At 42.3% G+C, this 27,541-nt stretch overlaps 1 protein-coding gene across 1 annotated transcript in view; it reads left to right on the forward strand.

Moving 5' to 3' along the window:
• Positions 1-27,541, forward strand: part of SUMF1 (sulfatase modifying factor 1) — an 81,635-nt gene that overhangs the window by 44,283 nt on the left and 9,811 nt on the right. Inside the window, exon 8 of the mRNA XM_079122211.1 lies at positions 26,085-26,144. Coding sequence (XP_078978337.1) covers positions 26,085-26,144 — 60 coding nt within the window. The remainder of the gene's footprint in view (positions 1-26,084; positions 26,145-27,541) is intronic.

Here is a 27,541-nt window from a genome sequence, read left to right on the forward strand (position 1 = left end):
AGTTGTTGTCTTTGGTTTTTGGACACATCTTGTTTTCTCATGTGTTTAGTTACTTTTGATCAAATGCCAGACATTATATGTGAAAAATTACAGTTCTTTGAGATCTAGATAGTTCCATCTTTCTCTGGAGCATGTTTACCTTTGCATCTGGACACTTCTGTTTCATCTTAGCTTAATTCAGTCAGGAAATGAGATCTGAAGTTGAGCTTTTGTCCCTTGAGGACTAGTCTATTTTAAGTTCTCTTTGGGTAGAGTTCTTCAAAGTGCCAGCGAGAAGTCTGGGGGTTTTACTGTGTTTTCTCCTTCTTTCAGATTCTGAACTCCACTTCCCTGCCTTAGGCTGAGTCTATTGAAAGTCCTGTTTAATGTCTGCTGCCATGTGAATTGGTTGACCTCTAGGGAAAACAAGGTCAACTTTCTGGGTTTCCCTTCTCTCTGGGATTTGAGTGCAAATTATTCCAGCTGTACTAGTTCTCATCTGGTCTGATTAATTCCTATTTCTCTTTTAGGTTCCAATTTATTTGCCTTTCTTCCCTAATGGCCTATATATCTCTAGTGCTTAGCAAAGAACCTGGTTTATAGTCATTGATTCTTCAATAATGGCAGTTCCGGACGTGTAGAACTAGGGGAGTTTGGATCACTGTCCAAACTCCAGGTGTTTCAAAAGCAAAGACTGGTTAGGAGTGTGCATTTTCAAGGTAAGTTTTGATCCCAAGTACCACGTAAACATTCCAACCCAGAGTCTGACCTCTTCAGACTTATGTTATTTATGTTAGCTCCAAGTCTAACTTAGGATGGCAAGTCATTTTAAAGGTTCTTACAGAGCTTGGGAAGAGTCAGTTCCCTCTGTGCAGAGGCTAGTCAGGAAATGCCTTTTTCTTCTTCAGTGGCTTTCAGGGAGCAGAAGTTAATCATTAGTTTTTATTTTATTGGGCAGTCATTTATGGCAAAAGCAGTTTATGGAAACAGCCTTGTGTGCTTTGTACACACAGTCCTGAGAGGATGAGGTATTTGACCGTATGAAGTAGGCTTGGTTTAGTGTAAGGGTGTGTGTGTGTGTGTGTGTGTGTGTGTGTCCATCTGTCCTTTTCTGGTGGTTACAGAGTGCCCATGTTAAGATGGTACCACGTCCTTCCACACAGACGAGGCCCACAGTGTGGTCGTTACTGTGATGTATTTTAACCAAATAATGTATTTTTTTTGTTTTTTTTGGGGGGTTGTTATTTACTTATTTATTTATGGTACCAGGGATTGAACTCAGGGGCACTTAACCACGGAGCCACATCCCCAGCCTTTTTAATATTCTTTTCATATTTTATTTAGAGACAGGGTCTCACCAAGTTGCTTAGAGTCTCAATAAGTTGCTAAAGCTGGCTTTGAACTTGCAGTCCTCCTGCCTCAGCCTCCTGAGTTGCTGGCATCATAGGCGTGTGCCACCATGCCCAGCTGATGTATTTTTTTCTAAATGTGGTTTGTATTTTTTTCTTTTCAGTTGCCTAAGTGCAAAATCCATACTAATCTGTGGCAGCATGTAGTGCTTTCCAAAAAAAAAAAAAAAAAAGTAGATCTTATGTAACATTCTAGTTTCTCACATCTATCTGCCTACTCGTTCTCAGTATGCAGGTACCAGGCTGACTTGTGAGGAAGACGAAGATGTGATGGGGCAGAATGATCTATAATATCTTTTTCTCACTTTGAGAAGAACACTACTGCACTTAGGTGACTTCTCTGCCCGCCCCCCTTTTGGGAAAAAAAACTTTAGTCTTAGAATTAGTCAAAATATTAGGTTTAAATAATAAAATCAACCACTTAATATTAAGTTGTATTTCTAAACTTAAACTGCCTTATCTATGAATTGGGAATAATGATATTCTTCTGATGAAATTGTTGTGGAATTAAGTTTGTTCACGTATGGAAAATACTTTCTATACCTCAAAGGCACTGCTGTTGATGTTTTCCTGCTTCATTTATGTTCTCTTTGGCTCTCATTGATACATTGCATGCTTCTGTATGGGAGTTAATGAGGAATGCTGGCCTGTGGAAGCAAGGGGAAGAAAATTAAAAATAATTATTTCTTTTTCTTTCTTTTTTTCTTTTTGTATAGGGTTGAACCCAGGGGCACTTTACCCCTGAGCCACACCCCCAGTCCTTTTTTATTTTGAAACAAGTTCTCATGAAGTTGCTTAGGGTCTCACTAAGTTGCTGAAGCTAATCTCGACCTTGTGATCCCCTTCCTCAACCTCCCAAGCCACTGGGATTACATGCACGCGCCCCGCATCCACTCTATAAGTAATGATTTCTTTTTTTTTTTAATTTATTTTTGTTATTTTTTATTTCTCTTTTAATTTTTTACAGACTGCATTTTGATTCATTTTACACAAATGAGGTACATCATTTCATTTCTATGGTTGTACACCATGAAGATTCACACCATTCGTGTAATCATACATGTACATAGGGTAATGATGTCTGTCTCATTCCACCATTTTTCATACCCCCTCCCTCTCATTTCCTTCTACATGAGCTAAAGTTCCTCCATTTTTCTCTCACTCCCCATTCCCCTACCCCCTTTATATATCATTCTCCACTTATCAGGGAAAACATTCAGCCTTTGGTTTTTGGGGCTTGGCTTATTTCACTTAGCATGGTATTCTCCAATTCCATCCATTTATTTGAAAATGCCATAATACTTTTCTTATGGCTGAATAGTATTCCATTGTGTATATATACCAGAGTTTCTTTATCCATTCATCTGTTGAAGGGCATCTAGGTTGGTTCCACAATCTAGCTATTGTGTATTGAACTGCTATAAACATTGATGTGGCTGCATCACTGTAGTTTGCTGATTTTAAGTCCTTTGGGCATAAACCGAGGAGTGGGATAACTGGGTCAAAAGGTGGGTCCATTCCAAGTTTTCTGAGGATTCTCCATACTGCTTTCAAGAGTGCCAAGCTGTATCTTTTGTTAGCAATCCTAACATCCTAGTTCAGTGGGGTGCAAAGTGTTTCAGAGTGTGTTCCTCCTCATACCTGCAACTGGCCACATGTTAGCTAGAGATTCTGTTTTGTTTCTAGCAACAGAAACAATTTGAATCTATTGTACAATGGATTTGAATGTTTTATTTTACAGTAGATCACAGTAATGCTGGACACTTTGGAAATGTACACCTTTTCTCAGGGCTGTTTCCATGCAGCGTAGAATTGACCAGAGAAGCTATAAACCCATCTTCTGTGCCCTCCTGATACAGAGTTTGATCTTCACTTGTTGGGAAGTTCACCTCACCTGTCCTCACGTGCATGTTAAATGAACTTGGAGCACATGCCAGTCCTCTGACCTGAGCTCAGCATGCTGGCAGGCGCCAGACTTGTCAACCTGCGTGGATACTTTGCCATCCCACGATTGTGTCTGGGCTTGGACTTGCCTTCCTTTTGCTTTTCTCGGGCTGCCATTCTTGAATCGCTCCTCTTCCCCATGTCTCCTCTGCTGGCCTGCCCCCACTGCATGTCTCAGTGTGTAAGAAAACATGAAAGGAGCTCCTCAGACTGTCTCCTAGTTCCCCTCTCCCTGTGGCTTGAGAAGCCCTGCCTTAGCCTGGCACCAGAGGTACATAAATGTCATGCCATCCTCTGTCGCCCTGGGAGGGCACAGGCTCATCCCTTCAGCAGGCATCCTCCCGTGTCATTATGTGTGGGGGAGGAGCTAATGGGAAGGTTTGAGCTCCCCCGAGGCCTTCCCTCACCAGTTTTCAAAAAGGACATTCTAGGGGCATGCGTAAGTCAGATGGAGGAGTAGCCTCATGTTCAAAATGAAAAACAGCATGAAAATGTTAATGACATTCACTTGGTAAAGAATTAATGTGGCTTCAAATTATACTTAAGAAGGGCTAAGGGGAAAGCAAGGTGATCAAAATGTCAGCTTCTTGGGACTGTGTTTCAGAAAATAATTTTATCTTTTTCTCCCTAGTGAAAGATGAAAATCTTCCAGAAGAAGTGCTCATGTTTCTTCTTTGTGATTTTTTTTTTCCTCTGTGGTTCTGGAGCCAAACTCTTCATCTAGCAAAAAAAAAAAAAAAAAGATTGAGAAATAGAAGTAAGCATGGATGTATATAACTCAGATATTTAACCCTGTAAACTTTTTCCAAACATGTTTTTCTTACTTGAAAAGGGTGAGTGTCAATTCTTTCTGCTGTTTGGAAGATGACACAAATGAGATTTGTTTCTACTTTACAATAATACCTTCAGAACCTCTTATTGTAACTGTTGGTTTTTCTTGAGCAAAGAGAGTAGGGCACCAAAATGCATCCTGTCCTCCTTAGTTTGGGGAGCAGTGGGTGCAGGAATCCCTTCCTTGATGCCCGGCAGCTGTAGTCCTGCAGCCGCTGGCTACCACCCTCCTGGGGAGCAGGAACTTTCTAACACCTGGGCAGGTTGCTGAGTTAGCAGATGTTCTCACTCTTCGAAGCTGCCTGTCTAGCCAAAACGGTCCCCCTGAGCTCACTGGCCTCATCCTGCCCTTGGTGAGAACAGGAACGTGTCTTCCCTCTGTCCTGAGCATGGAAGGTCCCGGATGTCTGAATGCAGTCATAGCATGTGTTCATTCTCTTTCTAGATAAGAATCTCCATTCCTTCAGCTTCACCTGGGATAACTTACTCTGCAGGACAACTTAGTTACATTCCTCTGAATAACATGAGTGGAAGATAATAATGTCCCTTTTTATGAATGACACCCCAGTACTTGGAACAAGGAGAGTTTCAGCTTTGGGATGTTTGGGGGCAATATTTCACATACACAATGCAGTATCCTGGGGATGGAACCCAACTCGGAACAGGAAATTCATCTGTTTCATAAACATCTCATATGCATAGCAAGCAGGTAATTTTATATAACACTTGGAATAAATTTTGTATGAAACAAAGTCTGTGAACATGGAACTTTCAGACTTGTAGTATCATGTCAGTGCTCCAAACTTTATGGATTTTGGAGCATTTTGGATTTGGGATCTACAATCAGGGATGTTCAATTTATAGTAGCTTTACTACTACCAACAGGTTTGGCTGTTCTTCAGTCACTGATTCACTGTGAATGGGACAGGATCCAGGACAGAGCCTTGTGCACTGGAGCCAGTCCCCATGCCTGAGTGCTTAGCGTGTGATGGAGCTACACCTGCTCTGGGGAGTACAGGGGTGCACGACGGGCCCCGCCGTCAAGAAGGTCCTGGATGCTGAGCACAAGGGTCGCAGTCTACCCAGTCAGGATTTGCTGTGGGTGACGTTGAGCAGAGCCTTGGTGAAATGCGTGTTCTCTGCAGGGGGACCTGGAAGGCTTGTCGGCCTGGTGCCCTTAGAACAGCGGCAGCAGTCACAGGTACCTCTGTAGGTCAGGGGGGCTCCAAGGATAAGAAAGGCAGGGCCTGGCCTTATTGAGGCCTTGAGGACGGGCAGTCTCTTCAGTAGATGCCTCACCTTCTGCTTGCTGACCCGCTGTGGCCCGGCCTGCCCTTCAGCCCTGGGCTGGCCACCTCCTCCGTGCTCAGAGCAGCGGTCCAAGCAGCGAGCTAGCCAGCGGGTGCATTTTGTGTGCAGCGCGTGCGCAGAGTTGTTTCTATCTCTCTCTCTGCAGTGTGTTCCCCACTCCTTATGGGAACATCGAGCTGTTTATGGAATTTCTGTGGGCTAACAGCGAGGGGTGTTGGAAAGTGACTTGTACACCATCCTCCTTGCATCAGTATGTGCAATAAAAAGGCTTTTATTTTTGTTTTTCACAGCGTGTCACCCTCTTGGGGAGAGAGAGCCATATGCTCTGCGATTGAGGGGGCAGAAGGTCATCATGACAGGTTGGGTCAGTGAAAAGATTAGAGAGCTTGCTAATGTGGTTGCTTGTGGTTCTTGGTGACGTTCCCCCTGCTGCACTGAGTAACGGGACACTGGTTAAGTGACAGAGGAGAGGTCAGGAGCCTGTGTCTGTCTGCCCTGTGGCTATAAAACGTCACGGGCTGTTGGGGAGTCCTCTCGCCCTCGTAGGGCTTTGTGCTTTCCCTGGTGGGTTGTGCTAAGGCTGTGCCGGCCCTTCCCGGGCTGCTGCTGCCCTCGGGTCTGCGGCTGCCTTGGTCTTGCAGGCATCCCGAGCTGAGGGTGACACGGTTTTAAAGTGATTCACACCTAGGTCTGCTTCCCAGCTCTGCCACCTGATGGCTTGGTGACCTTGGGCAGCACGGTAAAGTCCTTCAGTTCTGTCTCCTCATCTGTAAAACAGGAGGAACAATGAAATTCACCAACATTGGGTTGTTCTGAGTATTAAAAAAAGCAGTGAACACTCAGCGCTGTGCCTACCATATGGTAAGTGCTCAGTAAATGAGAACTAATGGTTGTTTCCAAGCACCTCTCGATTGCGACGTGGCCTTTGAATGCGTCCTCCTCCAGCCCACCCCTTGTTGCTTAACAGCCTGGGTTATGTTCTTGTTCTTCCACCTGTTTAACAGCATTTTTGAGCACTTGCTCTGGGCTGGTGGCAGACACAGGCATCACACAGCCCTTGCCGGCAGAGAGTTTGAATTTCAGGATTCCTGATTGCAGTTACCATTTCCATGGTGATAGGCAGTTTTGGTCTATTGGAGATTAGGAAGCCAGCACCAAAGTCCAGGTTTATGGCTTCTTTTCATAGGTGGTTTAGTCCTTCTCTGTACCTTTCTTTACTGAAAAGGACTGTGGGGTCAGGGACAGGGGCTTGCAGAGACTCTGTTTGTTGGCTCCCTTAGTTATGTCCACAGCTGACAAGTCAGCTGTGAACAGTTTTTCTGTGCTGAGGAGGAGACTGTGAATTCTAGGTGGAATCAGGCCTCCATTTTGGGTGAATTTTTTTTTTTTTTTTTTTTGTACTAGAAATTGAAAGCAGGGGCACTTTGCCATTGAGCTACAGTATCCCCAAACCCCCAAAACTTTTTACTTTTAAGAATTTTGAGATAGGCTCTTGCCAAGCTGCTGAGGGTCTTGCTGCATTTTGAAGCTGACCTCCAACTTGTGATCCTTCTGCCTCGTCTTCCTGAGCCCTGGGGATTATATTCTTGTGCTGCCAAGCCTGACTTTGCTTGAGGTTTTTTTTTTTTTTTTTTTAATCTTCGTGTGTTGGTGTGGTTGGAGGTGGGAACTCACAGCTTAACACTGCATCTAGGGCCAGGCCTCCTCTTCCAGTCTTAGCTTCCTGTCTTCCACCTCTTTAGGCTTCTTTCCATGACTTCATATCTGGGACCTCTCCACACGGATTGTTTTTCGTTGGTATTACAGTTTACCCTTTATTATTCCCATGGTATTTCTGCCCTGAATTTTTTTTTTTTATTTGCTTTGCATTTTAATGTAAGTCTCTTTCATTACTTTTGGTGGTCAAGAGAGTAATATGCCTGTGTATTCTGACCCACAGAATTATTCTTCTTTGCAGCCCATATACATGAATGATTTTCACTTGTCCATATTTGTGGACAGTTTTTCCTTAGTGCTCCTGAACCAGAGATGGAATCATTACAACTGGATTGGGAAGGAGGAGAGTGGTCTTTTCCTACTTGAAGATGGTTCCCCAAGCCCTTCTAGATTCTAGCTTTAGCACTTACTAGTGTATATTGGATTAAGTGAAGGGACATGCGTAGGACCCTGCATCCTGGTGTAGTAGTTCAGACCGTTCCCCGGACTGCCTTGTGCCTTTGTGAGAAATAAAGTTGAAGTGGTTATTCTTTGCACTGATGTAGTTTTTTTCCCCTTCTAAATTGTGCAAAGTGCTTTCCTGTGCACACGTGTACCTCTGTGTCCTGCCTCCCACGTGCTCAAAGTGTTCCTGTTATGTGAAAGAAGGCCCGAACTCTGACACTCATTTCTGATGTCACTTCAGGGAGGGGAGAGAGGTCTTGACTTTGCTCCAGATTCTGAGCTCCATTGGCCGTCTGGATTTAATCCCAGTCCTTCTGATCCCCAGGCCTGTCCATGTTTGCTGGACCAGGTATTATTTTAAAAACAAACTAGGAAGGGCTACTTCCTTCCTTGTGGTAATAGGTTATCATTAACCTTGTATGTTAGATCAAGAATTTCAAGAAGCGTTATAAATACGAGAGATAATTTAAGAAATGCGGACTGCTGCGTCATGCTGTGACTTCTTCCGAAACCAGGTGGGAGGCAGCCAATCACACGGATAGCTTTCAAGATCTTGAGACAGTTTCTTTTGTTTCTTACCTTCTTCCTCTCTTATTTTCATTAAATTGTTCTTAAAAAGTATTGACTTGCCAAGTTGTTTGTAGATCTGGCACCTAGCTTATTAATGAATCGTAAAGTAATGTATGTCATTCCCATTCCTGTAGCTTACCTGTAGTGACTTCCCTGTGCCACAGTGTGACTCATTTGTTCTTTCCCTAAGGCTTTGGAAATAAAACCAGAAGAGAAAATAGAACAGTTAAATTATCTATTTTTTCTTAATCAGGTTATGCTGTGATTTCTTTAATGCGGATTCGTGGACTCATTTTTAATATAGTTGCATGCATATCCATATGTCAGTTTTTGCGTAAGCGAAGGCTGTCAGCTCTTCATTTGAGGATTGTACCAAGTGCAGTTTGAAAATATTAGGAAAAAAAATTGTGTCTCTACTGCACATGTATAGACTTCTTCCCCTCAGTGTTCCCGAAACAATATAACATGCCAGCTATTTATGTAGTATTTACATAGTATCATGTATTGTAAGTAATCCCGAACTGATTTAAAGTACAGGGGAGGATGTGCGTAGGTTATGTGCAGACACTGCACCATTTTATATAAGGGGCTTGAGGGCTTGGAACCAGTTCCCTGGAGATTCTGAAGGATGACTGTACTTTTATCTACTTAGCAAAATTTATCAGCAGTCTGCTAAGTGTCAGGTTTGTATCCTGGGCTCCGGAAATCTGCAGACATGACCCCTTTCCCTTGTGAAGGTTGCAGATGTTAAGGAAGCCAACAAACACATCAAGTCTGTAGAAGTGCAGGAGTATTTAATTTCAAGTAAGGAGGGAAAGTAGCATGATTGTCAAAAGCGTGTAGTTTGGAGATGGACCTGCATTTAAGTCACAGCTGAGTCATTCACTAGCTCAATAAACCAGGGCAGGTTTCTCAGAATCAGCTCTCATTTGTAAGAAAGGAAAGAGTAGTCTCCCTTGGGGGTTATCACACGCTTGCAATGAGATACTTCAAAGAAAGTGTTTAGTGGAGAAGCTAGTGTGTAGTGAGCTCTTAAAAAATGCCAATTATGACTACTATGTTTTAAACTTAAGGAAAATTTAAATGAAATAAGCTAGCAAGCTATGAAATTACACCTTGCTCTGAATCTAATCCATGGAAGACATTTATTCTGGGCCTTGTTAGGGATGTGGAAAGAGAGATGCCATCTGGGTAGCATGCAATTATGAATTATAACACTTGTTTCTATGGACAGTCTCCACTTTATACTCAGTACAGGAAGTAAACACTGTGCCAGAACATACAAAATTGGGCATTAAACACTTATGCAGTTTTGAAATGTCCAAACAAAAGCATGAAAAGTTGTCAAGTGGTTCTTTGAAAATAATGTTTAACTAAGATTACCATTCAAGTTAATTGCTTTATTCTTTCCCAACTTGCTGATGAATTATCCTTGAAAACAAAAAGACAGTGAGTCTAAGAGAATGTGATAAAGCCTTAGTGTATGTAGCTGTAGAGACATGTTTAAGTGGCTCTAGGATGGCGGCTGCTGTTGGGCCAAGAGGTGGCGCATAATTAGTGTTAACATGGCGTGATCTCTCATGACCTTTTGCCTGATTGCTTGATGTCTTTTCAGCGCTCATGGTCAACACGTGTTCCTCATTCTTTCTTAATTGGTACCGTGGCATGTGCTCCAACCGTGCTACTTAATCCTAAGTTGATCGGCTGCTTTAGTGTATATAAGACATTCTCTTCCGCTGGGAAAGGAACACACCTATAGGAAGCACCTCTGATAAGCAGCACCTCGGATAGGACGTAGGACGCACCACTAAGAGCACTTCTAAGAAGCAGCAGCAGACCTCTAAGAAGTAGCACCTCTGAAAGCACAGCCTCTCTGAAAGCATAGCACCTCTAAGATTAAGCAAAGCCTCTCTTCCTCTCAAAGCCTCTCTTCCTCTAAGTGAAGCCTCTCTTCCTCTAAGCAAGCCTCTCTTCCTCTATAAACTAGCGAGCAAGCAAGCAAGCAAAAAAGCTGCCCAGAAAAAGATAATAGAAGTAGTTCATTCCCAGTCCACCCCCGATTCTTTCCCGCGGGATTGTTGCTGCGGGCAGCAACATGTAGCTGGTTATTTTTCTCCCTTCAAGTGATGTTTGGAGCTATATCTGGCCTTACAGGACTGAGCCATGTCACAGTTAATCTGGGAAATGGAAGGGATTGAATCTGCAGCAGATCTCTCAGCAAGTGTGATCTGGATGTTGATGTCATGTTGATGGTTTGGTTCAAGTTGACCCAGAATTTGTCTTTGTGGGGCATGATGCCACTGTATACCATGCATTGTTCAGGATAAAACAGACTGAAGAGTCTAGAAGGATTCTCTGGGATTGGACAGACATGAATGTTCTTTTCTGTTGTCCATGAGCATCATAAGCTGCTGGGATTAAAGAACCACTTGCATTACTAGGAGACACATGCCATCCAGCTGCTCATGGGTGATGAGAAAGTTTCTGCTTGCAGGTATCCACGTGTGATGTGTTCTCTCAACAGTGGGTTTTCTGTGTTTGGGTAGACTAGTTTTCAGCACCTAGATGCTTCTTATCCTTGCATGGAGGAACTGCTGTTTACTTTCCACAGTTGTATTAACGCACACCTCTTAAGCACACGTGTCTGCCACTGTACAGGTGAGCGCATTTTGCCTTTTTCCCAGGACCTTGCTCCACTTTCTCCTCTTTCCCTCCTGCCTGGCAGCTGAGGAGAGTGGCTGGAGGGGAAGAGGCCCTTGAACAAGGCCTCTTACAGAAGGTTGCAGTTGCTTATCTCACATCTCTGCAAAAGTCTGAGGAGAGTTCCCCAGAGGGAGTGAAAGAGTTTGGTCTGGAAAGGCACCAAGAAGCAAGGATCTGGGGATGTGGTCACCAGCTTTCGGCAATGGCAGCGGAGCAGAGACTTCATGTGGTCCCTCGGGCAGCACTTGCCTTTCCCAAAGGAGGGAACTGAGTCCAGTGGAGGGACCACACTAGGCACTGGTTCTCCCGATCCCTTGTCCTGTGTGGTGGACCCTGCTGACACCTACTGCCGGGCCCTTGCTGTGGGCTCCCTATAGGTTTGTAGTCACTTTTACTTGCAGTGTGTCTTAAGACCAAGACTTTATATTTTGTGCTTTTATAATGATGAATCATAAAGGGGCCTCTTACATATTTATCTTTTTCTTCCCTCTTCTCTATTCATTTGCTGAATCTCTGCTTTCTGGCCAAGAGTCATTATGTAGAAACTTAAGTGCAGGTGGTGGTTTTAGTCAGTTTTCTTCACTCTGACCAAAAGATATGACAAGAACAATTTTAAGAAGGAAAAGTGGGCTGAGATTGTGGCTCAGTCAGTGGTAGAGTGCTTGCCTAGCATGTGTGAGGCATTGGATTCGATTGTCAACACTACACATAAATAAATAAATGTCCATTGACAACTAAAATATATCAAAAAAAAAAGAAGGAAAAGTTGATTTGGCCCTCACAGTTTCAGAGGTCTCGGTGCATAGATAGCTGGCTCCATTCCTTGGTACTCAAAGAGAGGCAGAGCATGGCAGAGGGTGTGGTGGAGGAAGGTGGCTCAGGACATGGCACCAGGAAACAAAGCGAGAGGGAGCTCTGCTCAACAAGGACTAAATAAAAACCCCAAAGCACACCCCCAGTGACCCACGTTCTCCAGCCACACCCTACTTGTCTGGTTACCACCCCGTTGATCCCTCTCAGTGAATTCACAAACTGATCGAGTTAAGGCTCTGATTACCCAGTCATCTCAACTCTTAAACCCTTTTGCATTGACTCACACATGAGCTTTTGGGGGGGCACCTCATATCTGAACCATAACAGTGGCCATCCACTGATTCCTCAAGTAGCTATCGACATCAACACTTTCATACACCGTTGAAAGCTCTAATGATAAAGCAATCTGCAGAACAAAGTTTGTGCTGTCAAGCTGTCTGCTTTGTAGCAGGAGAAATAGATAAAAATTATTATTTGTCACGAGGTGGTAAGGGCTAGTGTGTTTTGTTTTTTCTTTTCTTTTTTTTTTTTTTGGTACTAGGGATTGAACCCAGGGGCACTTAACCACCAAGCCACATCCCCAACACTTTTTTATATTTTATTTAAAGAAGGGGTCTCACTGAGTTGCTGAGGGCCTTGCTAAGTTGCTGAGGCTGGCTTTGAACTCATGATCCTCCTGCCTCAGCCTCCCGAGCTGCTGGACTTACAGGCGTGCACCACTGTGCCCAGTTATGTATTTCGTTTCTTCTGATAGCACTTCTGACACCAAATATGTGGGTATTTTTCCCACAGGGGAAGCATGTTTTTTTGGTCTCACCCGTTCTCCCATTCTCCAGTGCCAGGTGTCCAGTAGTCAACTCAGTCCTGACACTGACTCTTGGAGTTAGCACAGACTCCCCAGATCAGGGCCCAGTCCTCTAAGGTTGCCCCCATTTCAGACGCCAGCTGCAAACAGGTTCCCAGGATACCCATGCTTCTGCCTCGCTGACTTAGGTTTGGGAGTTCCCACACCCCCTCTTCAGGTTTCGTAATTTGTTAGAACAACTCACAGAACTCAGAGAAGCACCTTATTTATGATGACTGGTTCATTACAAAGGATACAACTCGGGAAGAGCCAAATGGAAAGGCGCGCAGGGCCAGGTGAGGCGGCGCAGAGCTTCCACGTTCTTCCAGGTGCGCCCTGCCCCAGCGCGTGCACAGGCTCGCGCACTCGGACCTCACTGGTTAGAGGATCTGGGGAAGCTTCCTTAAGTCAGCTCAGCCAGCGCCCAGTCGGGTGGGGCCCGAAGTCGCGTCCCTCTCACCCTGCCTTGGTGAAGCTCTCCACGCCCGTCCTCTCTCTGCTCTGCCCACTTGCCCTGAGGCATCGTCAGCACACTGAAGAGAGGGCTCGCCATTCTCCAGGGCTTCTGCAGCTCTGCCGGAAACCTGGGAAAAGACCACACGTGTTCTTTTGCTCACACCATAGCTGGGACAGGAGGTGGGGGTGCCACGCTGGGCAGAGGAAGGAGCCATCTGGCAAGGTGTCATTTGACAGACCTGGGTGGAGGCAAAACCAGCCCTGTGTCGTCTGAGGACAGGCAGAACCGTAAGGGCGAAGGGCTGTGGATATCCCTGTCCCCGGGGGCTCAAGAAGAGGACAGTGTGACGGCGCCAGCGTGATGTCCCTTAAGCAGATGCCACTTGGCAGTCGGGCAGCCCTCTGCCCACCCGAATTCTGGCTCATTGAGTTTGATGGCAGCTATCATGTATTTTATAAAGAAAGGAAAACGTCAGACTCCTCTGTATTTATTACTTTATTTTTCCCGTGGTGCGATTTGTCCATGGAAGTGTTTCAAAACCATGCCTGTCAAACGTGAGGGCTGATGAAACGGGGCCCAGCAGTTCTGTGAAGTGGAGTGGTGGCTTCCATGGTGCCTGGGGACACAGACACCCAGGGGTCTGAGCCAGTGGAACCACTCATGACCTGAGTGTCCCGCAGTAGGCCTGTCCCAGTGGCAGGTGTTGCTGCGTTCAGCGTGTACTAAGCCCAGGTGGAAGCAGCAGGTGCCTGGATGGGACACTGAGAAGCTCACCCAGCAAGGGGCAAATGTCGGCTCCATCTACCAGCTAACGAGTATCTTAAAAAATGAACGTGAACTCTTGGCTGATGTTTCTCCTTAGATTTTATCTGTTTTCTTGAAAGGGATTTGTGAATCAAGAAATGCTTACGCACTACGATTTGAACCAGTTGGGAGACTTATTTAAAAAATGTGGTACTCTACGAGGCAGCTCCCGGGGTGCACATCGCCGCGTGGCCAGGCCGACCCGGAGCTGCAGTCCCGGGGAGCCCTGCTCCCCCACTCACTAGCGGGGTGACCTCGGCGGGCTGTTCAGCTTTTCTGTTGGTGACTTGTCCATTCGTGAAATGAGACAAAGACTTGGTGCCCAGACATGGTTCATGTCTGTGCCTGGCATGATTGTCGATAGCTTCCCTTTCACTCCTGAAAGTGTTCTTGTCTGGATAATAAATTACGTGGTTGCCTTACCACTTAGAGAAGATATGGATTGAAAACATAAAAAAAAAAAAAAAAAAAAAAAAAACCCAGGTAGAATATGTGCTCGGTAAATATCAGCCACTATTTTTTATTTATGTGATACTTAGTCTACCATTAAAATCAGTATTTTAAGAATCAAGTTTTATGCGTTACCCTAGCACTAGCAAGAATTGTTACCGTAGACCTTGGACCGTGGAAGGTGTGTGGTTTCTTAGAAAATGAAGAGCCACCATGGTGTGTTAGTTTTGAGAATTCTCTTCCTTGTAAACCTGGCATGAAGGAAATGACTGTTTTCATTCATTTTACTAACAGGATAATCACCATAAAGAGCATGCTCCTTTACAGAGAAATAGTGTGGGGTTGTTAATTTGGTTTGTGTGTTTAATGTGCGATTCTGTTGTTTGAACTCTCCTTTTCTATCTCTGACCTTCCTTTGAGCTTCATCTTCCTTTTTCTCCTCTTCATGCAATACCTAAAGCTAATTGCAGTTCCTTTTTTGTTGGTCCTTGTCTTAGGGGATAAATAAAATTCCACGTTATTCAAAAAGCTTTATTTGAACTAATGATTTTATCTGCCCACTCTTAAAATCCTTTGTTGTGTTTGACATTGGGTGTATAAAAAAAGTGACATTATTGGGACATTTTACTTTGCTGCTCTACATACGTATCTCGGGTACAGATGCCGCTAAGCCTGGAAGACAGTTGATCTGGTTAGGCACTGTTAAGGTTTGGATATGAGATGGCTCATGTGTGAGACAATGCAAGAATGCTCAGAGGTGAAGTGATTAGATTTATGAGAGTAACCTAATTGTTGGATTAATCCACTTCAGTAGATTAACGGGATGGTAACTGTAGGCAGGTAGGGGGCGGCGGGAGGAGGTAGGTCATGGGGGTGTTCCTGTTGAGTTGATAGTTTCTCCGTGGTGAGCAGAGCTGTCTCTCTGCTTCTTGGTGGCTCTGTTCTGAGCTGCTTTCTTCCACCATGCCCTTCTGCCATGATGTTCTCGCTTACATTGGGCCCAGAGCAATGAAGTTGGCCAACTATGGACTGAATTTCTGAAACTGAGCCAAAATAAACTTTCCCTATTCCGAGTTGTTCCTGTCAGGTCTTTTGATCACAGTGATGAAATGGGCATGGTGAGGGTGGCGGGGTGAGGGCGAAATTGTGTGATGTGATCTGCTGGTTTGAAGGCTTGCCGGGAAGCCAAGTGTGCCGGGCAGCCCGCTTCTAGCCAGCCAGGGCAAGCGCAGCTTAGCTCTCCACGGATCACACTCGCCCCTCAAGGTCACAGAGTAGAGAATAAGATCTGGCAAGGGAGGAATCTAGAATTACTTCTCAGGATTCAAACTCTTTAAGGTAATCACAGGATTGCTGGATTTTCTCACAAATATTTTAAATAAAGCATAGCTGCCCTTGTCAAATTGAAAACAATGAGCTTTAGTTTTCCTCTGAGATGTCCATGGTACAATTTGAGCTGGGTGAGGGAAAAGAAAGTAGTGTAAAGACAAGTGACATTTTCAGAGTTTTAAAAGTGTCTCGAGGTGAAGGTCAATTCTGCCATGTCCAGTGGCCCACAGGATGTTTCCGTGCTGTTTTTGGTAGATAGCTGCCTCAGTACCTTGCCAAGTACTTTCATTGTAATATAAAATAGTCTGTCTTTCGACTACCAGAGTTATTAACATACCATATATGTCATTAGAACTTGGAGACTATTTGGGAGTTTGACCTTTAGAAAACTAGGTCAAGTGGTCTCTATGGGTTTGGAATTTGAAGTTAGTTATATGCCACCAGGATTATTAAATTTTTGGTAGCTTCAAGAAACATGTTAGTTATGAACTAATAATGTGTAATGGTAACATCAGTGTGATATTTATTCTTCATTATTTGCTATGAGTTTTCTATGTATTATCTCATTTAATCCCCATATCATTACAGTGAAATAGGCATTAGATTATCTTCATTTTGTAGGGAGGAGCCTGGGGGTTGGAGGGGCTCTAACTGGCCCACAATCTCATGGTCAGTGTTAGCTTTAGGATTTGAACCCAGGCAGGTTGTCTGAATCTGCAGCCATGCCCTCACAGTGAAGAACATTGGAAGCCAGGCGGATGGTAGTTATCTGTACTCTCAGCTGCTCAGGAGGCTGGGGCAGGAGCATTGCAAGTTTGAGGCCAGCCTCAGCAACTTAGAGGACCTATCAAAGTGAAAATTAAAGAGGGCTGGGTAAGTAGTCAGTGGTAGAGCATTTGCCTAGCATGCACAAGGTCCTGGATTCAGTCCTTAGACCCAGCCTCCCCCACACAAAAGACAGCATTTTAACATTTGATGGATCATGGGGGACGAGTTGGAGGTTAACCAGCAAGTGCACATGAACACATTAGGCCAAAGTGATTGAACAGGAGAAATTCATCATCCTGGGGATTGAAGATAAAGGGAGTGAGAAGTGATGTTGGTAAGGGGGAAGGACGTAAGGCTTGTAAGACGACTGTTTGGCTAGCCTGAGCATTCTCTTGGAAACTTGATCAATTTCAAGGTCCACGTTTTATTTTACTGGATGCAGGGAATTTGTATTTGTCACTTCACAGAGGCATTTTCTGATTTCTCTTACCTGGATCTTACCCTCCAGAAGTAAATCCTCTGTTCCCACCTTTTCTGTGAAGCACTGATTCCCATTAGGGTTAACAGGAAGGATCCAAGTGGTTGTAAGCTGCATCATCTTTCCGAGCCCGCCCACTCTCCGCCAGTAGCTGCAGGCTCTCAGCCAGCGTCTGAGCACCATCCAGGCATTCCCTGACGCCTGATGTTTGACGAGCTGATGGGGTAAAGGGAAAGTTTGTGTGGCTGGTTGTTTTTCCTGTGCTACCCCAACGCATGCCAGAGCATTTCAGTTGTTATTGCACTGAATACGTTCCTATCTTTATCATTAAAAGAACAAATAAGGAACTCATGAATGCAAATTTTCAAAGGTTCAAAATTCACACACTGTCTCTGAACCCCTTCTTTCTTCTTCTCTTCAGGTAGCAGTATTAAGAGTTCTTTAATGATGGCATTTATAAGGACAGTGTATGTTTATGTTAACATATTGGGCCTATGTTACCTCTTTGGCTTTTTGTTGTAAAAATATTAGAATATAAATGAAAGTAGAATCTACCCATAAGTCAGCTTAATGACTGATCACTCTGCCAGCCATGATTCAGTCACATGGGCGTGTGTGTGCACATGTGTGAAATGAAGACTGTTACAGAGTTGTCACCTTTCACAGTGACTATAGTCCAGTGCTGGGGCTTGAGATTCGTGTGGAAAACAGTTGGATAAGAAAGGTGATGTCTGGTGGGGGAGCAAAGGCACACTGAACTCGGAAACACGCCCTCGAGGCCGTGCAGGTGGACTGGAACCAACACCTCTCACTGGCCTTAGCTTCCATGATGTGGGTTCATGCAGGCAAAGCCACTGTTCTTCATCCCGGGGCTCAGACGACACCTGCCCAGAGTCAGAGAAGCCAAAGGAAGATCCAGGGCAGGGAGCAGCAGCTGTAGACCATGTCAGTCTTCTGAGCACAGAAACACCATGGCCACTGCTTCTCTGCTGTCTCCTAGCTCCCCCGGTAAACGCCTCCTGTAGCTCACCCTCATGGGAAGCGGAAACAGGAGAGAAGTCTGGGACATGAGGCTCATTCTAGCCAAGGGGACACATTGTAAAGCTGTCACATTAATAATTATCCAGTTTAGTTTAATCTAACACCTTGGGTTATGTTAAAACAAATCCCAAATGTCTTATGATGTTTTTTCCTAAAAAACTTCAGTATGCTTTTTAAAAAAGTAAGCAGCTATTGTAGCATTATCAAATCTCAAAAAAAGTTTAACAGTAATTCTTTAATATTAACAAATGTTCAGTCAGCATTCGAATTTCCTTAATGTCTGATGGATGTTTTTCTTTAATTGGCATGTTGAAAACCAGGATTTCGACAAGTTCCATACTTGTTGGAGGATCCTGAATATTTTTGGTTGGGTACTTATTTCAGTAACTACGATATGAAGAGGTCAAGTGATTCCTAATGCAGACAACAAATATGGTACTGGAAATCTGCCAAAGACAGAGAAAAAAATTGAGATGTGTTTATTATTGAGAAACTTGTAAAGCTTTGGGCAAGAATGGATGAGAGTACTTGATATTTTTGCCTGGGACTAATCTCATATTCTGTTTCTCTGTCTGCAAAAATCTAATGTAGCTTTGGCAGTTCAGGATGGTGGTAAAAAAAAAAAAAAAATTCACCTCACAGCCAAGGGTGTTGGTGTTGACCTGGGATGGAGGGAGTGAGCCCTGAAAACATGTGGCTCCATTAGCTGAAGTCATCAGCTTCTTCTCAGAATGTTCCCCAAACCCCGCAGCACTACTAACCCAAGGGTAGCAGTTCTGATGTGGAATGGGTGGAGGACCAGGAGGAAATTTAAAAGGGAAATCATGGAAGTAAGAGACATCAAAGGGAGAAGCTTTTTTAGGTTCAGCCATCCGCCGTCAGTCACTACTAAATATAAGGTGGGGAGGACCCAGGAGAGCGAGGCAAGGTGAGAGCCTGGGGACTCAGTCGATGCCACTCTGAATGTGGCTCCTCATGAGTTGGCTAAGGATGGGAGCCTGGTGGGCTCAAGGTGTCCGAGCAGCAACTCTGCTTGATAATCAGCCAGAAGTTCAAGGGTACAACACAGGTATGGCCTCAAGGGAGCCAGGCTGGAAAATAAAGAATTTGAGCAGAGCCACCCGTGGTTGCAGATGATATAAAAACAGATTGAACAGTTTATATTCAGGCAAGTTATTGAAACAAAATCCTTCAGAAAAAACAGTTCAGAGTTGCTATTATATGTGTGTGTGTGTGTGTGTGTGTGTGTGTGTGTGTGTGTGTATGCATGGAGCCCGTATATTTTATATGTAGAAACATCATAAATATCCAGTTTTCAGAGAAAATATAACAAACATGCAGACTATCAGTTAAGTGTGACTCATACTAAGGAAAAAGATTATTTAAATGGAAGCTGACTCTGAGTAGATCCAGATGTTGAATTTAACAGAGACTTAAAAGCAGCTAACACAGAGCCACTCTGAAGCATGTGCTTGTGGTCCCAGCTACTTGGGAAGCTAAGGCAGGAGGATTGCTTGAGCCCAGGAGTTTGAGGCCGTTCTGTGCAATATAGCAAGACCTTATCTCCAAAAAAGAAAAAAATAGCGACTAATATATTCAAAGAGCTAAATTTGAAGAATTAGCATGAAATATGCTGAGTCGACAAACAGACAAATGGAAATGACTTTTAAAAAGAACCAGTGGACTTTCTAAAATTGGAAAGGACAGTAACTGAACTGAAATATTCTGTAGAAGAACTCAATAGCAGATTAGGAATGATAGAAGAAACAATCAGTAAACCTGAAGGTAGATCAAGAGCAGTTATCCAAATCAAAGAGCAGAGAAAAAATACTGGAGAAAAATCAAAACAGCCCTGTGCAACAATATCACACCTTCTAACATAATAATTCCAACATGTTTCATGGGAGCCCCAGATGGAAAGGAGAGAAAGGGACAAAAAAATTTTGAAGACATATTCTGAAAATTTTCCAAATTTGTTGAAAATGAATTAGTTTCAAGAAACTCAATGAACTTCAGTGAGAATAAACATGAAGAGAAACTCAGCTAGACAAATCGTAGTCACACTGTTGGATGACAGAAAAAAATCTTGAATGCAATAAGAGAAAAATAGCTCATTATGTATAGAGCAACAGTAATGTGATTAACTACTATTTCTTATCAGAAACAAAAGAGACCATAAGTTAGTGGTGCAACATAATCAAAAGCCTGAAAAAAAACTCCTATCAATTAAAAATTCTGTATCCCACAAAACTGTCCTTCAAAAATGAATGTGAAGCTCTTTTGATTCTGAAAAGATCATAGTTAATTGTGTCAATTTACCAGTTTATTGGTTGTGTGATGTGTGCATGCGTATGTGTGCATTAGTGTGTGTGTGTACATTTCTCACATATACATTAACACATTCCTAGAGTAACTGTTAAAGATGCTATACAAAGAAATGTACTCATAAGCCCTAGAGTAAGGGTTGGGGTTGTTGCTTGTCAGAAGAGAGCTTGCGTAGTATGTGTAAGACACTGGGTTCGATCCTGAGCACCACATAAAAACTAAATAAAATAAAGGTATTATGTCCATCTACAACTAAAAATATTTTTTTTTTTAAAAACCTTATAGTAAATAAAATTGGAATTCTTAAAAAATACATTGTTTGAGAAACCCAAAGGAAAGCAGGAGAAAGAATAGGTAACAGGAAACAAAAAATAAAATCACAAATGTAAGTCCTAACATTAATAATTATATTAAAAGTACATGGTCTAGGGCTGGGCTTGTAGCTCAGTGGTAGAGCACTTGCCTAGCATGTGAGGCACTGGGTTCAATTCTCAGCACTGCATACAAATAAATAAATGAAATAAAGGTCCATCAACAACTAAAAAAATATTTTTTAAAAAAATGTACATGGTCTGGGCTGGGGAGATAGCTCAGCTGGTAGAGTACTTGCCTCACAAGCACAAGGCCCCGAGTTTGATCCCCAGTACCGTAAAAAAAAAAGTACATGGTCTGAATACATTAAAAGACAAATAACAGAGTGGATTAAAAAACATTATCCCACTGTATGCCATCTACAAGAAACTCCCTTTATATATAGTGATATAAACAGATTGAAAACAAAATGATGAAATAAGATATTATGCAAACATTAATCATAGTAAAGCAGAAATGACTATGTTAATAGCATATAAAGTAGATTTCAAAGCAAAGAAAATTATCAGAGTCGGGGAAAGATATTATCTAAGGACAAAATGGTTATTCCACCAGGAGGACAAGTAATACTGTGGCCCGATGAATATAGCTGAAACGTGAGAAGCAAAGAGAAATATAATTGAAGGGACAAGTAGAGTCGTCCACACTAGTAGTTGGAAACTTTAATTCCTTTTTCTCAACAATTAATGGTACATTTAAGTAGAAAGTCGGCAGGTATACACAAGAATTCAACAAAGCATCAACCAACAGGATCTGTTTGACATTTTTGGAACAGTTTGCCCTGCATCAGTAAAATATCCGTTCTTTTTAAGTGCTCATGGGATGTGTACCAAGATAGACCATATCATGAACCATAAAATGAACCTCATGCAAAAAATTTTTTAAAATGGGAGTCATAAGAGGTGTGTTTTCCAACCATAATGAAATCCAACTAGAAATCAGTAATAAATAGAAATAAAGAATATAAATAAATAAATAAATAGAAATAAAATAAATAGAAATAAGTAATAATAGGAAAGTCTCCACAAACACATGGAAACTAAGCAACGTACTTCTGATCCTTGGGTCATAAGGTAAATCAGGCTGCAGGTTGAACTGAAGGAAAAGGAAAATACAACATGAGAACTTGCAGGACTTGATAAAAGCAGCACTAATCAGGAAATTTGTAGAGGTGCATGTATACATTACAAAAGGGGAAAGGTCACCAGATGTTTAGTGTGTGTTAAACCATGAGTTCATTCCCCAGCACCAAAAGAGAAAAAACTGAAAGGAAAAGAGGAAGAGTCTTAAAAGAAGAGCAAGCTAAGCCCAAAGTAAGCAAAAAGAAGGAAATAATAAAAAAGCAGAAATCAATGAAATTGAAAACACCAGAACGAGGGAAGAATCAGTGACAGAAAGAGCTCATTCTCCAAAAAGATTAATAAAGATGAGAACAATCTTAATTAGTAGAGTAATAAAGGAATTCACAACTTTTTAAGACTGAGTGAACCTGAATTTTCCGAGCACTGTTCAATCCATTATATCCTCCTGGTAATTTTTCTGCTTTTTGGCAAAGTGGTAAGTATTTCAAACAGTTGTGGCTAATCTTACGTCATGTTGTTTTCTAGCAAAAATAGTCTTATTTATAGCAACCAGCTGAACAGTAACCCAGGTTAAGGACTGTGTTAACTGCTGCCATCAAATCAGCATGGGATGACTCTCGGCAGTGAGAGTCCCTTAGATGAGAGTCACATTGATCGATTGCAGCCCTGGGTGTCTGAATAGGTGAAGAATGGGAACTATTTTATTCTCACATCTTCCTGTTGGCAAATCAACTCCTTGTTCTTAGATGTATCTTGATGGGAGAATTTAATTTTGCATGCTAGCCGATACGGTGAGGCTTTAATCAGAATTAATCTGTCATTCTGTACATGGTCGCAGCATGTGAAGAAGGAGCTGAAGCAGTGTGATTCAAGAAATACCAATCGAGAAGTTTAATGCAAGAGAGCGTGACCGTTTATGGGACAGATCCACAGCTGTGGATGCTTCCATTTATGCTTCGGTGAATTCTTGGTGAATGTCTTGCTTTTATACAGTAATAAGCTCACCCAGAAGATTCTGCTGCAGTGTCTGTCAGGTTTTGGATATTCCTGGAAAGTAAGCTGGGATGCTAGTCGTTATTTTTACATGTAGCTTTCTATATTTTCAGCTTGCTTTTTATAATCAGTAGAAGTTTATTACATTAAACCCTTCAGGCTTTGGGAACACTGTGACCCTGCAGAAGAATAATGAAGAGCCAGTGACTTTGTGTGTGACAGTTTCTGAGTATCTGGCAGTGCTTAGAAGAGAACTTGCACTTCTGCCCACATGTTACACTCACAGGACAGTTATGTCAGCCATACTTGGAGAAAATGTGGTTCTTGTAACTTTTGCCACTTATGCAACGGCCCTTGACAAGAATCGGGGAGACCAAGATAGAAGGAGGGTTGTCCATGCTCCTCTTGTTTTCAGTAAACAGAGCAGAAGTCTATGTTTAGTTGGCTTTTTGAAGAACAAGGGAAAAGCAAAAAATTCTTACCCCAGCCTGCTCCTCTGATGGGCTCGGGCTTACAGGAGCTTGTTGGTACTTCTCAGATGCCCTTTTCTTGGCTTTCCTGATGTTGAGCTGTTAATCTGGCAGTGGAAGCTTTCAGATCTTCATTGGCCTTGCACTATTATCAGAAGCTCCTTCTAGAAGAAAGTTGCCTTTAGGCTACTTGACAGGATCTTAATTTAGTGACAGTCGCTGCTCCTTCTTCCCTCCTGTTAGGCTGTCCCCAGTTTGCTACAGTTTGGGTTGCTAACAGGGAACAAGGCATAGCAACTGAGAGCATGGGCTCAGGAGCAGGGCTTCCCGGGTGTGAATCCCACTGCCACTTACCTAACTTACCAGCAAAGTGCTGGTGGGGCTACATGAGTTAATACTTGCAAAATGCTCAGAACTGTGCCTGGTTCTTAATTGGCAGTCTATAAATAATTTTTTTAAGGAAGACAAACTATAAACTATATTCTGTATTTTGATTATGTTGACAGTTACATGATTGTGTAGTTGTCAAAACTCATTGGAACTGTGCTTTTATTGTACAAATTTAATGCAATTCCTATTAAAATCCCAATGACATTCTTCATAGAACTAGAAAAAGTAGTCAGGAAATTCAGTTGGAAAAATAATAGACCCAGAATAGCCAAAGCAATCCTTAGCAAGAAAAGTAAAGCAGTAGGCATCACAATACCAGACCTCAAACTCTACTACAGAGCGATGGTAATAAAAACAGCATGGTGTTGGCACCAAAACAGATATATAGACCAGTGGTACAGAATAGAAGACACAGAGACAAACCCACATAAATACCACTATCTCATACTACACAAAGGCGCCAAAAACATTCACTAGAGAAAAAGATAGCCTGTTCAACAAACGATGCTGGGGAAAATAGAAAGCCACATGTAACAAAGTGAAATTAAACCTTTATCTCTCACTCTTCATGAAACTCAACCCAAAGTGGATCAAAGACTTGAGCACTAGAATAGAGACCCTATACCTACCAGAAGGAAAAAGTAGGCTCAAATTTTTACCATTTTGGCCTAGGATCTGACTTCCTTAACAAGACGCCTAAGGCGAAAGAAGTTAAATCAAGAAACAACAAATGTGATGGATTCAAATTAAAAAGCTTCTTCTCAGTAAAAGAAACAATAATGTGAAGAGAGAGTCTACAGATTAGGAGAAAATCTTTACCACATGCACCTCAGATGAAGCATTAATCTCTAGGATATACAAAGAACTCAAAAAACTTAACACCAAAACAACAACAACAACAACAAAAAAACAAAAAACAAAATAAAACACAAATAACCCAATAAGTAAATGGGCTAAGGAACTCAACAGATACTTCACAGAAGAAGATATACAATCAGTCAACAAATATATGAAAAAAACATTCAACACCTCTAGCAATTAGAGAAATATAAATTAAAACTAAGATTTCATCACACTCCAATCAGAATAGCAATTATCAAGAATACAAGTAACAATAAATATTAGAGAGAGTGTGGGGACAAAGGTACACTCATACATTGCTGGTGGGAATGTACACTGGTGCAACCATTATGGAAAGCAGTATGGAGATTCCTCAGAAAACTTGAACTGGAACCACCATTTGCCCCAGCTATCCCACTCCTTGGTTTATACCCAAAGGACTTAAAATCAGCATATTACAGTGATGCAGCTACATCAGTGTTTATAACAACTCCACTCACAATAGCTAAACTATGGAACCAACCTAGGGGCCCTTCAATTGATGAATGGATAAAGAAAATGTGGTGTGTGTGTATATACACACACATACATACGTACATACATACATACAATAGGATATTACTCATCTTTAAAGAAGAATGAAATTATGGCATTTGCTGGTAACTGGATGGAGTTGTAATTTAGCATGGAGAATATCATGCTAAGTGAAATAAGCCAAACTCAAAAAAAAGTTCAAATGTTTTCTCTGACATGGGAATGCTAATTCACAATAAGGGGTGGGGTGCTAGGGAAGAAGAGTTCGTTTATATTAGGTAGAGGGGAGTGGAGGGAGGAGAAGAGGTATGGGGTAGAAAGGATAATAGAGTGAAACATTGTTACATCATGTATATGTATGACTGCATGACCCATGTGATCCTACCATATGTACAGTCAGAAAACTGAGAAATTATGCTTGTATGATTTATCAAAATATATAAATGCATTCTACTTTCATGTGTAACTAATTAGAACAAATTAAAAAATTAAAATATAAGCATTTTTTTAAAGGTGGAAAGTGTTTTTAGCTGGACATGGTGGCCTGTGATCCCAGCAGCTTGGGAGACTGAGGCAGCAGGTTCACAAGTTCAAGACCAGCCTCAGTAACTTAGCAAGACCATAAGCAATTTATCAAGACCCAATCTCAAAATAAAAAGGCCCCTGGGCTCAATCCCTGATCCAAAAAAAAAAAAAAAGCAGTTTTTTTGTTTTTTTTTTTTACTGTTTGTTAAGTTATGTCTCAGTAAGCCTGACCCCCCCAAAAAAATGTATTCAGTTGGCAATGGGATTATTAGGTGTTGCACTGTGGAATTATAAAAATAGTGCAAAGAAGCTTGCCATGTGGTTGAGCAAACCAGTTATAAAGCAGGATGAATGTTCATGTCAGTATTGAAAAGTTAAGAGGTGCTGGCAAGGGGCTTCGTAGTCAGCGTCTAGGCCAGGAATGTTGTAGGGGATGAGAGGGGGATTGCTCCCAGTCATCACAAAGACTTCATGAAGGAGTGGGAATTTGGGGCCATGGGCGTTTGGGAGGGTGGGAGGGTACAGGTGCAGTGCCCAGGTAGATTGCATATGAAGAGCTGAGGTAACCTCAAGATGGCCAGATGGACCCAAGTGGACTCTCCCACTGTGGGAGGGGCATCCACGTGGTCTGGACTAACAGAGTATTTTCTCTTTATCCATAGAAAGGCCCCCCTTCTGGGAAAGACCGAGTGAAGAAAGGTGGTTCCTACATGTGCCATAAGGTAAGTCATGTCACTAAATTTTGTTTTGGTGGTTTATGGATCCATTATAGAAAATAGCCCCAAAGTGTCCCGTTCACTTCCGCTTATACATTCCTATCCCCCTGAAACCAGAAAAAATGTAGGAGGGTCGTATCAAGTTTGGTCACAGGCATGGGGAGATGTGGCGGGAGCAGAGGTTGTGAGTGGCCTGTTAACCAAATCCTGTGAGTGGCCTTTGTTGTCCCAGGTGTTGGGTGGGCTTAGTACGTTTTCTCACATGCTAGCCTACAACCGCATCCTTAATATTTGAGACTTCTGTAAATTTCTGGGTGCTCTGGTGACATTCGGGTGAGCATCGTAAGTGGGTGGTGTCTGAGGTATACCAGATTGGAAGCATCCCTCGCAGGTGTAAACGTGTGCTTTGTCAAGTGTCATTCTGTCCTTTTGTATGAGAGCACGTCTTGCTCTTTGGGCTATAATTTCAGAGTCCAAGTTGGCAGTTCTTGGTTCGTCTGACTTTGTGTTTTCATGGGTAAATTTCATGAAACATTTTGAAATTGAATAATGTCTTCTCTCTTTTTTCTTCAAGTCATAGAGTTTCAGCTTCTCTCTCTGTCCCTGTAAGATGGTTATTGCTGTGAAGCTTTGCATGGTAATTACTCAGTGCAGGCTGTTAGAGACTTCAAACTACCTATAATGGCTCTAAATTAAGTTACTAATTTGATAATGGAGACACCAGCAAACTTTGCCCTAAAGTGCTAGCCCTCAAACTTTATTTCACTTTGGAATCACCTGAGATCTATTAGAAAGTACTCATGCCTGCCCCCACCCCCATACTTGTTCCTATCTAATTTGATTTTTCTGGGATGCGACATGGACATCAGGCTTTTTTTAAGCTTTCCAGGCATTGACAATCCTGCTTAAGCCTCCTGAACAGCTGGGATTACAGATGTGCCAACCTTAAAATTCTGTTTTTGATTTTAAATTAAAACATTGCCTCATATGTTCTAATATACTTATTTGTTCATATACATATAACAGTCTTTAGTCCAGATTATTTCTCTTATTGAAGTTGTTACTACAAGTGTATTTCAGTCTTCTTATTGGGAAGCCAACTTTTATGGAAAACAGGTGAATGTCTCTTTATAAAGTAGTGTCTGAAAACCCCAAACCCACCAGTTATTTCTCTGACATTCAGCACTTTTCTTAATCAAGAATCTATTTAAGAGTCTATTACTCTAATAATTGGGAACCAGAGGATTTTCTCAAGAATAAGTAGGGAAGATGGGTATTATAAAACAAGCAAACAAGTGAATATTTTAAACAAGAAAGAACACTAAAATATACCAGTTCCATGCTCTTCTACTGAACTACATCCTCTTCTCCTCCAGTTGACTTTTTAAAATCTTTTCAATTTA

This window comes from Sciurus vulgaris (assembly GCF_902686455.1).
Source record: "Sciurus vulgaris genome assembly, chromosome: 19".
Lineage (NCBI taxonomy): Eukaryota > Metazoa > Chordata > Mammalia > Rodentia > Sciuridae > Sciurus > Sciurus vulgaris.